Below are 12,227 nucleotides of genomic sequence, written 5' to 3'. Positions count from 1 at the left end.
TTGCTTCGCCCCTTTAAGCCAGTCCTTATAAGGACTATTAAGGAATGAATACTCGTTTAGTGTATCAATATGAGTTAGTCTATTTCAGGTTTTCTTCACTAGTACACGTATGTCTCAGTATCGCTAAAGAGTAAATAATTATACGTAGGCATCAATCAAAAAAGCATACTGTATTTTCCATAAAAATTACTTTCACGTGTTCCCTTTCTAGACTGCAACTGAACAAAATCAGCATTGGTATCTAATTCAGATGGAGCTCTGCCTTCATTGTCATCTTGCATAAAAGAGTGTCGCGCTTCAGCGATACATTTCCTCTCTTCATGGTTAGTTACTCGGTCTTGTTCAGGTGTGTGTGTCATCCTCATTACTTTCCTTGTCTTGCTGGGTCTTTAGGTGTTTTGTTGCAATTTCTTCAACAATAGCATCCTCACAATCTTCATCTTCAGTGTAATATTGAAGACTATTTTCAACGCACAAAACCTCTTCGTAGTTTCTGACGTGTTGGTTGCAGTTCCACAACCAACACGTCGTTCCATAACCCACAGCTTCCTTTTGTCACTTCCCAGCATGTTACAGAACCTCACAGCCCTGCAGGTTTATATAGGTCACGGAACGTACTGGTGTGGCACGATAAAACAGACCTATTTCGTCAGCATCATAGATTTCACCAGGACTAAACTGCTGAAGCAATTCCACAGTTCAGCGCTCGCAGTACCAGCACTGTCCTTCTCACCGTGTGCCTTGTTAAATTTTATTTCATGTCTGGTTTTCCATCTCGATAATCAACCATCTGTAACTTTAAAGCTCCCATGGCCCAGCTTACTAGCTAAATCTTCCGATTTGGTTTTTAAGATATGACCGTTGACACGATCGCCTAGTCCAGTTACAATAGGCAACCATTGATTGAGAGCTTCCTCAACGTCTAGATCCTTGATTTTTGGGATTTTCTTTGTTGCCCATCGCGAGATGTTCATTCTTCTCGCAATTTGTCCTGCTCTCCTAACAATTATAAATTGTAGATTTTGGAACGCACAGTTATCTGTGACGATGACTGGTGTTAGACAGATGGCTTTTTATTTTGTTAAGTAAAGGATTTTATTTGCTACATTAGATCTTGGCATCTGGACAGGTGCTTTACAAAAAAAAAAAAAAAAAAAAAAAAAAAATTAAATAACTAGACGTAGAATAGTTACACTCAAAATATGGGCATCTCCTCTACTCTGTATCCCGGTGCTGACTAACAGCAACACCCTCTATCCAACTCACTACACGTGCGCCAAATACATTCACTGCCCAGATAAAGCAACAAGGTGGCCCAAATAAGCGAAACTTTGAGAGTTATATTTTCCATTTGCTTCTTCAATATTTTCCCCAAATAAACAGTTGTCCCGATTAACCGATGCCTGAATTAACCAGAATATATATATATACAGTATATACATATATATAAATATATTATATTTTCTTATTTTTTCTGATGTGAACTAAAAACACACAAAAGATTGAACCTATTGAGTTCAACTGGCACTGGGTGGGATAATAAAATTTACAGGAATAAAATTCTTTAATGTTTTAAAATTTTTTCAATTGTTATATAAAGCAAATAACATCAAAGCACACTTCACGTTTAATTCAGTTATTTTTTCTTCAAATATTTCACTAGAAGATCGTGAGTTTATTTTTTTTTTAAGTTTGTGTAGGTATTGTGTATATATGTTGAAAAAAATGTATTCAAATATTTCGATCTTTTTCTTATTTTTAATTATTTTTTTCATAATTAAACATAGAGCTTATGAAGCTACTTAAGACTTCATCCAAAGGATAAAGAAATGAATCTTGTACATTCTTTGCAATTCATTAAAATAGGAAATCCGATCCTAAGAAGTTATTTTATTTTATGACTGCATGGAAGTACGAGTTCCTTAAAATTAGCCTGCTTCATTTGGTCAAACATTTAATTAACTTACCTCTAATGTGATGGCTGGAACTGCTTCTCTCTGGTGAGGCATGTGATGTTAGCTGGTATTGAAGACGTTGCTACTCACAACTGCTTTTCAGGTCTGCGTCGGTCAGTCTGCAGCGCATTCAACTCTTTGCGATGGAAAGTTTTGAAAAGAACTGCTGGCAGCAGTAAGTTGTTCCGAACACAGATACATAGTTCAGTTCATGTCTCCTCAAAGTGAGAAATTCATCACTGCTTATGTAACGTTTACAGAACTCAAGAAGTGGGAGGTTGTTGTACCTATCTTTCAGCTCATCATCGCTTTGCAGCTGAATGATTTCGTGTTGTAGGTTTTCAGGCACGTCAACTGGTTCCACATTGAACGGTGTAGCAAAGATGTTCAATTCCATTTGTTTACTTTTCACGTCCTTCAATCTTTCATTAAATGCCTCAATTAGTTTCGCGCATTCACCAGCATATTCAAATGTCGTAGAAGGCTTTCGTCCTTCCAAAGTATGAAAATGTACCGTGTTATTCCTTTCGAGTTTCACTTTCCACAGCCTTAATTTAGCTTCAAGTGATTTCATGTTTAAAAGCAGGGAGCTCAGAAGCTGGTTGGGGCCCTGCAGCTTGATGTTCAGCTCTGAGAGTTACCTTTCATGTTTACCATGAAAGCTAGACCACAGAGCCACTTGCTATCATTGAATTCCCTGACAGGTTTTCCCTTCATCTCCATTTTTCCGAACTGCTTGACTTCATCCCGCAGTTCGTAAAACCTCATGAGCAGGTTCCCGCGACTCAACCACCGCACTTCACCGTGCTAAACAAGAGCACCGTACTCAGACTCAAGATCATTCAGTTTAACAGCCGCCAGTTTAACTCCTTAAACTGGCGGCTGTTAAACCCTCTGCTTTTGACAAAATTTATGCATGACACTACTGTGGACATCACATTGTTGAGCCGCAACGATTGTGCACAGAGATTTTTTGGGTCTATGATGCATATAATTAAATCACTTGGATCAAGATTGAGACGATTCAGTTCTTTCTTGAAAAAGGCAATTAACCCTTTTTTCGAGCCAATCATGGCTGGAGCTCCAACTGTACTAAGGCCACTTAACTTTTCAAATATTAGCTCAAGTTTTTTCATTGATAAAACAAATCTCTCAAACAAGTCCTCACCTCTTGTAGTGCCATTCATGGCTTCTAGTGACAGCAGTTCCTCTCGCTTGTCAAACTCTGCAGTTATCCCACAAACGAAAATGGTCAGTTGAGCAGTATTTGTTATGTTCGTTGTCTCGTCACAAGCCAGAGAGAGAGAGAGAGAGAAATTGGAAATCTCCTGCAGAATCCTTCAATGTTTTTTCAATATCTTGTGCTAAGTCAGTAATCTGATCTGAGATGATTCTATCCCGTAATGGACAAACTAACACTCTGAAACAATTTTGCTTTGTCTGGCGCTAAGAACTCCGGCTGCCATCATGCACTCTTTCACAAACTCTACATGAGGCCTCAGCTTCTTTGCGATTAGCTCGCTCGCTACATAACTCGTCTGAATAACGTTGTCTCTGCTTTCACTAGGCCTCGTTGTGACAGAGACAACGTTATTGAGACGAGTTTATTTTATCTGGAAGCATTTGGCATCCAAATTCATTGATTTTAGAATGTTTTGAGCTGTAATGACGCTCCAGACTGGCTTTTTTCATTACTGCTAAAGTATCGCCACAAACTAGGCACACAGGTTTGACTAAATGGACGCAGTTTCGAGAGTTTTTCTCTCTCAGGTTTCTTCTGGAATTTTGCTCCCGGTGGGAGGCGTAGATTTCGGGGGGGGGGGGTTCCCTGAGAGAGAATTTTGAGTCTGTGGGGAGGGTGTTCTCCGGCGTGGCCCGTGAGGAGTTTTGTCGGTGTATGCTTCTCCCTGGAATATGAGCGGTTCTGCTCGGTGGTGCGAGGGGGCAGTCACTGAGTGGAGCCAACGCTGAGTTGGACGATCTTTCGGCCACTATTGAGTGGTCTGGGGATCGTTCTAAGTTTTAAACAGGGCTTTACTTACGAATCAGCCCCAATGTAACTCATACATGTCGTACGAAGCGCCTAAAATGGGTATCCTTGGAGGGAAAAGGATGGCAATGCCGTAGCCAATGAAGTTCTAACTGAGGCTCGGCTATTGCTGTTACTCTCCTTCCATGATCAGAGCTTTAATAGCTCAATAACACCTTATCCCTACACTGTCCTCTTCAGATAACGGGGAAGATAAAAAGCATTCTTGCTTCCCCCTTTAAGCCAGTCCTTTTAAGGGCATACAGGGTGTGGGAGCATTCCATTCTCACATTGAAAGAATGGTTTTCGGACTGGAGATTGCAAGTTAACCCTCAGAAAAGGGTAGCTATACTCTTCACTAGAAGATTGGTATCTCTGCAAACAGAAGTCAAATATCTCGGAATTCTACAGGACAAAAGATTATGCTTCTACAATCGTATTAAGATCATACGTACTAAAGCAGCGTTTCCCAGATTTTTCCTACGACGGAACTCTTCCACAAATCCTGAAATTTTCACGGAACACCATGGTTATTTTGTAATGTATTAATAATTAATTATGGCATAATTATAAAGAGTATTAGTACGCTTATGTATACAATGTTGACAAATATAAGATTACATTTAAATCAGTCATCAATCACTGGACTAATGAAATCGTGTAGCATATTGTAATTTCCTCAGGCCAACATCATTAAAATAATTTGTGCTGATTTTCATTTAATTATCCCATTCTGATCACCAAAAATTTATAATATTATTATAAGCACTTACGAGTAAATGCATACTTTTCTCCTGTGTGCTGGTAGTTTTCCCCTCCTTTTGTACATCCCGGAGATTGCTTTGTAGGCTGGAGGCGGATAAATCAATATCTCTTATTCGTGTTAAAATGTAAATCTGTAGGCCTATTACTTTTAAAAAATCACGGCACTACGGTTTCGAAACAAGCACTTTCACCCTACGATACGAACTTGCGAAGAAACTATTCAGTATTAATAGATTTTAGAACCGGATACAGACTACCTTGAGCTTCAATTTCAGCGGAAAAATTTTCTTTATACTTTTCTTCATTTTTCAACTAGATCCTTAGACGAGCTTTTCCCATTTGTAAGCACACCAGCATGAGCAATAAATGTTATTGTCCCCCCCCCCCCTTAATAGGAAAATGTGATGCTCTTCTGTGTCCCTCCCCCATTGTTCGGAAACAGTTGTACTAAGCAATGTTCAACATACTTCGTGTATAATTGGGGAATAAGTTCCCCCATCATACACAAGACAGTAGAAGAATAACCACTTGTCCGTTCTACTGTAATGAACAGAAGCTCATTTGCTGCCCATGAAATGAGTCCAAGATGAACTTTCTAAACTGCCAAAATATTAATACAGCATACCATAACCCAAATGAAATGGAAACGCACGACGACTTCCAGTCCATTATTAATAAACATTATTATTATTATTTTATTCACATAATTGATACACAGTCAAAACAAGATTTCAAATAAATAAAAATTTGACTGGTGATTCAGAACAATTCAGATTCTACCCAAGAATCTAAGAATAGTCAGTCAGGTAGCGTCGTAAAATATGAACTGTTTCAAGTAATGCTGTTTTTTGTAGGTCATATGGGGTCACTTCGTTGATGTTTAATTGCTGTAAATAGTTGGATAGCTTCTTTGAAGTTGCACCAAGTGTACCGATAACTATTGGAATGAGTTTGGTATGTTTAAGCCACAGTCGGCCATCTTCGATTGCCAGATCTCGATATTTAGTAATTTTCTTCCAGTTCTTTGTTGTTAATGTTGATATCACTGGGTACTACGATATCAATAATCCAAACTTGTCGATGTTCGATTACTGTGATGTAAGGTCTATTGTTTTCCAAATGCCGATCAGTTTGTATTTTAAAGTCCCAGAGAATTTTTGCTGTTTCGTTTTCCAATACAGTCTCTATTTTATGCTGCCACCAGCTGTAAGAAGTAGGAAAGCCATATTTTTTGCATACATGCCAATGAACTATTTTGGCCACTTGATCATGGCGGTATTTATAGTCTGTTTGAGCTATTTTGCTGCAGAACTGATTAGATGTTCTACAGTCTTTCTGATTGCATAATCTGCATTTGAAAATTTTTGCTTTGATTGCATTAGTTTGTAATGCCTGTTCTTGAGCTGCTAGAATAAACCCTTCTGTTTCTTTTTTAATGTATCCGTGTTGTAGCCATTGCCATGTCTTGTTTACGTCAATTTTGTCCTCAGTATCACGAAGAAATTGGCCATGCAAGGGTTTATTTTACCAGCGCACATATGGGTTATTTTGCTGTTTCATTTTGTAATCGGATTTGTTTCCTGTTGCTTTTAGAAGGCCCTCTTGTGGAATTCCTTGAAGCATTGGCTGAGAGCTATTGTCGATGTAATTTCTTAAACCAATTTCTTCTCTTTCCACAGTCTGTCTCACTTGCAGCAGAACCCGTCCACCTATTCTCCTCGGTAGGTACAACCGGTCAACATCACTTCGTTGATGTAAGGCATGATGCATAGTCATTAGTTTTCTAGTTTTGCGGTCCAGTTTGTCCAGGTCTTCTTTCGTCCAATCTATTATGCCAGCTGTGTATCGGATCACTGGTATAGCCCACGAATTCATTGCTCTAATTGTGTTTATTTAGTTTGTTAATTTAGTCCATTTAGTTTGGTTTTCAGAAGATTTCTAACTCTTTTGATGTATTCTGATGCTTCCTGTTGCTTAACTTTCGAGTGGAGAATATCATTGGCTTCTAATATTCCTAGGTTATTACAGTGCTCGTCAGCTGAAATTGCTTTTATATATTTCTCTTGATCAAAATTAAAAATGTTAGTGTCATTAATGTTTCTTCTTTTAATAGATAAAATGGCGCATTTATTTACAAATAAATTCCATTTTGATGTCCTGACTGAAAATATAAACTGTGTTCAATAAAGAGTCTATTTGCTGGGCCAATTTTCCATATATCTTCAAGTCATCCATATACAACAGATGGGAAATTTTAATATTACATTTAGGAATTTCATATCCAAGTTTTGTTTTCTTCAGAATCATAGACAAAGGTATCAAAGACATGTTGAAGAGAAATGGTGACAAGGAATCACCTTGGAAAATTCCAGTTCAATGCTGATATCTCCAGATCGTTCATTATTCACTATTGATGTTGTTTTCCATGATGTCAAAGCAGCAGCCAGAAACGAACATATGTTTTGGCTAATTCCAAATATTTTAGTGATTTTAAGATCTAGGAGTGTGGGAAGGAAGCGCCTGCTTTCTTATAGTCGATCTATGTCATGTTTAAGTCAGGTTTTCGTCATTTTGAGTTTCTGAGAATCATTTTATTAATAAACATCTGGTCGTTTGTTCCTCTGGATTTTTGAAAATTGCCTTTTTGTTCAATCGGATAAATCTGATTATCTGATAAGTAGTGGTATATGAAATTTGCTATGATTGCAGTAAACAGCTTAAACGTTGTTGGTAAGCATGTTATTGGACAATAGGTACTTGGGTCTGCACCCTTATCTTTCATGAAGAGAAAAGTGCACTCAGATATCATCAAGGGTGAAACGATTAAGAAGCGAAAGAGCAGCAAGGATCCTAATGCACCAAAGGGAGCACTATCTGCTTTCGTTTTGTTTTGCAATGATGAGAGACCTAAAGTAAAAGAAACAATGCAGGATGCTACTGTAGGGGATGTTGCAAAAGAATTAGGTAGAAGATGGAATGAAGTATCAGATGATGTAAAGCAGAAATATGAAGCATTGGCTGCTAAGGATAAAGCACGATATGAAAAGGAAGTAAAGGCATATAAAGGTAAAAAGGCTAAGGGACCATTACCATCTAAAGCGAGAGGAGCCAAGAAAAAGGATGAATCCGAAGATGAAGAATCTGGAGAGGAGGAGGAGGAAGAAGTTGAGGAAAATGAGGAGGAAGAAGATATTGATGATGAGTAATGGTTAACATCTCACCTGTTTGAAAACATAGGGAATGGTTCTAAATTACCTGCTGTCTTAGAACCCTGTTTATAGTTCTTCATGTAGGGGTTATTGGAGTAGGTGTTATGTGCATCATGTCATTGTTCAATCACTCATCCATCCATTCATTGGTTTTCATCACATACTGTTTATTTGTACTTAGACTTGTGCATTGTAGCAATACACGTGCAATATTTGACAGTATCAACTTTTCTGCAACACGCAGTGGTGTCAGTATTGTTGCCTCTTTGTGTTTTAGGTCTTCAAAGACTTAGCCATATCTCTTTTTCAATCATCACCTCCTTGCTAGTGGCACTTTATTGTTCTGGGGGATTTTACGATTTTGGGTTCATTTATTATTTTGATTACACTTTATATTTAATCAGAAGTGGGAAAAAGGTATTTCAGTAATGTTGATGTTATGCTTAAAGTTCATTGTAGAATATTCTACAAAAATTACGGTAATGTGCCATTAGAGAAGGCGATGTATGTTATTCAGGGAAGATGTAAATCTGTTGAATATTGTGCAGCCTTTTATGGACAGATCACTGTATGTTTCAAAGAAGAGAACTTTATAAAGCTTGCATAAAATCATCTTGCTCATTTTATTCATTTCCTTTGTAGTTGGAGCTGTAATTCATTTCTTCATCCTGGTGTTTGCTGCTGTGCAACCATCAAATGGTATTTGGTAGTATTATTACATGTACAGGTATTCTACTTAGGACATGTAATCGATAAAAGACTGTATACTTGCTGCACTTATGCATTGTTTCCTGATACTGTGATTTGTCTGTACACTCCAGGTAAACTTCTCTGCCAAGACTTTTGCATTATAGAACTAGGTATAAGAATACTAATTGTAGCTCATTTTCATCATTGAGATTTCAGGCAGTAGGTCCTGGGTTAATTTTTATTTCCATTACTGTAAAGTTTTAAAAGCTGTTTAGTAAAAATAGTGTCGTTTTCAAGGCGTCTTCTATCATAACTTTTGTATTTTTCAGAATTGAAATAATTCACTTTTGGAAGCCTTGCGATCTCGAGTCTTGTCGTGCGAAGGACTCCGCGTTAGCGCGCTATTTTCTTATTTAGGTTTTCTACTTTCCCTTGAACATTCGCCACCGAACTTTCAATAATATCTCCGGTATCAATGTTTTCCGGTCATCTATCAATACTCCCTAATCTAACTTGTCCTTCCCGCTCCTTTCTCAAAACATTGCTGCACATTCACTCACCAGTTTTAGCCTCCTTCTGCAAATATTTTAATTTTCGCCACGAATACATCTTAGAAATTTCACACTGGGAAAATCTCTCAAATTTAATTCACTCCATTAAAGATTTCTTGGCCGTCATTTGTTATGATGATTCGCATTGGCGCCGTAATGACAATACTTTAAGGATATAAACACATTTTACTTAAATATAAATAACCCTGTCACGAACAGGTATAAGACAAATAATTGCAACACAATAATTCGGTATTATTAGTAAATTAGTAAATTTACTTATTAGCAAATTTTGAAAACAAATACTCATCTTTTTGCAGCGTTGCGAACCGACGAAGTTTACCAAATATCTTGGATCCGAACCCAAACGGATGAGAAGTTGTTTTCTTTTTTTCTTTTTCTTTTTAAGCCCATACTTATGCTTTTCCACTATTAAATAACATCCATTTAATCAAGGTAGAATTTAGAAATATCTGAGAAATGGAGAAACTTCTACGGGGATTATTTCGAGCCGACTGAGTTGAATTGAAGAACACATACGAAACCCATGCCCCTGCAACTACCCGAAGAGCAACCGCATTTCATTTTCACAGGCAGGCCGATCTGTTAAAAATATTACGAGAACAAACATTAGTCGTTCCTACTACCTTCTTCGTCTCTGGCAGTTGCTTAATAAATTTAACGCTTCTAAATGTGTGCACGGTGACTTTTGGACGGAATAGAAGAATTATTATTCCACATATCAGAGAGACTAAATTCATAATTCTTCCATTGATCTAAAGGAATAAATTAAAAACCCAGAACCATCAGATATATATACAGCATATATATGAGTGCTAGAGCTTAAGTTCTCTGTTGGCTGACTGATTGCTAAACGGACTTGTGAATACCTGCTAGAAAGCATATAATCATAGATATTATTACTGCTAAGTAATCTTGCTACGATTACTACTTACAATCAGCACATGCGTAGAAATTCAAGAGAAAATAATTAAAATTAATAGGTATACACATCAACATTAATGAAAACGCATCACTTCGGACTTCCATAAGCGTATAAAATATCAATATTTTATACGGTTTTAAATGTATCAATAATATGCACAAAAATTAATAATTATATTTACAATATTTATAATAATACCAACACAGCTGAAATATGGGAATAAACAACAAAAAGCAATGCAACACAAACTTAAGAGTACAACGGGATTCGTTGCAAATGAAAAAGCTTAAAATTATTTAGGAGTAGCGATTACAGAAGACGAAACAATATTTATGAAAATAAAATGAAGAATATTTAATGCAAAAGAACCCTTTTGGAATAATAAATTACTAATGACCTCTAGAATAAATAGACTCTAATACAGTGGCGTAGCTAGGGAGGGGCGGTGGGTGCGGTCCGCACCGGGCGACACATATTTGGGGGGCGGCATTTTTTATATTTAGTTATAGTGTAAAAAACAACTTGTTCACTTCATAAGTTTACTATTCGTTTCCACGAATTATGAAATATCCACGAAATATCAACTTATGCGGCCTCCTTTATTACTGCCTAATTTAAATATGGCATCCAATGGTAAAAAAAGCCCCCACCTATAGTTTGTCTCAATTACAATTATTTATTTATGTTTATTAATTTATAAAAACCACCATTTGTTTGATTTAGAAAGGGCGGCAAATTGGAGACCGCCTCAGGCAGCAAAAGTTCTAGGTCCGCCACTGCTCTAATAAGAATCAAAAAAGTTATATATGGACCATGTGGAATTTTGCATGTGAGACCTAAACATAACAAAGTCCGTAATCAGGAAAGTGCAGACCTTTAACATGGGGTGCTATAGACGAGGAATAAAGATTTCTTGGAAGATGGATATACGAGTGTGCGTGTGTATATATATATATATGCGTTCAGGAACATTGACTCGGTTGTCGTGATACGTTTTTATAAAGAGATTTAATGACCAAAACCGGGAATAATTGTAAGGATTCAGTCCCATCATTTTCATCCACAAAAACTTGGACCTATTTCTACCTTGGAACATAGAGCACGCTCTCTTCTGAATGACCCAGACGAACTTCAAAAAGAAATTAATTACCTCTCCCATGTCTTTAGACAAAATGGATATTCTGATAAAACCATTACAAAATTTCTTCTAACTCCTCCTATCCACCGCACTGAAGAAATAACCAACTTTAAAGGTAACATCTCCATCCCATACATCAGTTCAGTTTCCAAAAAATTAGCTAAAGTTCTTAAGAAGTACAATATCAGGACCTTATTCCTACACTTCCAAAAATCCGCTTGCTAATAAGCCATCCAAAGCCTCATAACCATAATCTGAAGTATCCTGGTGTATATAAGATATGATGTGATTGTAATATCCCTTATTTTGGTCAAACAAATAAATCTATTGAATTACGTATGGAAGAACACAAGAGAGAGAGAGAGAGAGAGAGAGAGAGAGAGATCTTAAAAAAGAACACATGCCAGTGCCTTGTCTAGTCATGTTCTTTTCTCGAACAATTCTGATGATGAACACCAGGGTCATTCAGTCTGCTGGGATAGATCCGAAAACATCTTTCGTTGCCATGATGAGTTTGAAAGAAAAATTGTGGACGCCAGAGAAATCATCCTTAATTGTGAACATTTAAATAAAAATTTCAGCTACAACATCCCTGATAGCCACTCGACTGTTGTTCAGTACTGGCGTTCACGAGAGTCTGCAAGCACGCACTCAACAAACAATGCCACGTTTGAAAGAACAACTTAAATGTAAATACAACGTTTTTTCATGTCAATTATATACTTCAATTTTCCTGTGCTTCTCAGTTTTAAACTTCAGTGTTTTTATTGCTGTTTCCTATTTTTAGAAGACACCTGAAGAATGGCTGTCAAAAGTTTCTTTAAATCACAACCATCACACAAGTAAATTCAACACGATACCTCGGAATTTCCGTCAATGATGATCTAAACTGTAATATTCGTATAATCCGCCTACAAATCAAAGTCCCGATCTAGCAAGCAAAC

At 37.1% G+C, this 12,227-nt stretch overlaps 2 protein-coding genes across 2 annotated transcripts; one reads left to right on the top strand and one right to left on the bottom strand.

Annotated features, from left to right (window-relative positions):
• Positions 1–2,085: 2,085 nt before the first annotated feature.
• On the bottom strand, positions 2,086–2,529 carry LOC150105124 (general transcription factor II-I repeat domain-containing protein 2B-like). The gene has a single exon (XM_090395124.1). It carries the CDS (start codon positions 2,527–2,529, stop codon positions 2,086–2,088), a length of 444 nt encoding a protein of 147 aa, XP_090251250.1.
• Positions 2,530–7,529: 5,000 nt separating this feature from the next.
• On the top strand, positions 7,530–7,955 carry LOC150105123 (uncharacterized). The gene has a single exon (XM_090395123.1). It carries the CDS (start codon positions 7,530–7,532, stop codon positions 7,953–7,955), a length of 426 nt encoding a protein of 141 aa, XP_090251249.1.
• Positions 7,956–12,227: the final 4,272 nt, after the last annotated feature.

Source organism: Typopeltis vanoorti, chromosome 7 (assembly GCF_054136105.1).
Source record: "Typopeltis vanoorti isolate ZY-2024b chromosome 7, IOZ_Tvanoo_1.0, whole genome shotgun sequence".
Lineage (NCBI taxonomy): Eukaryota > Metazoa > Arthropoda > Arachnida > Uropygi > Thelyphonidae > Typopeltis > Typopeltis vanoorti.
The sequence above is the reverse complement of the archived record's forward strand: the minus strand, read 5'-3'. Positions and strand labels throughout refer to the sequence as shown.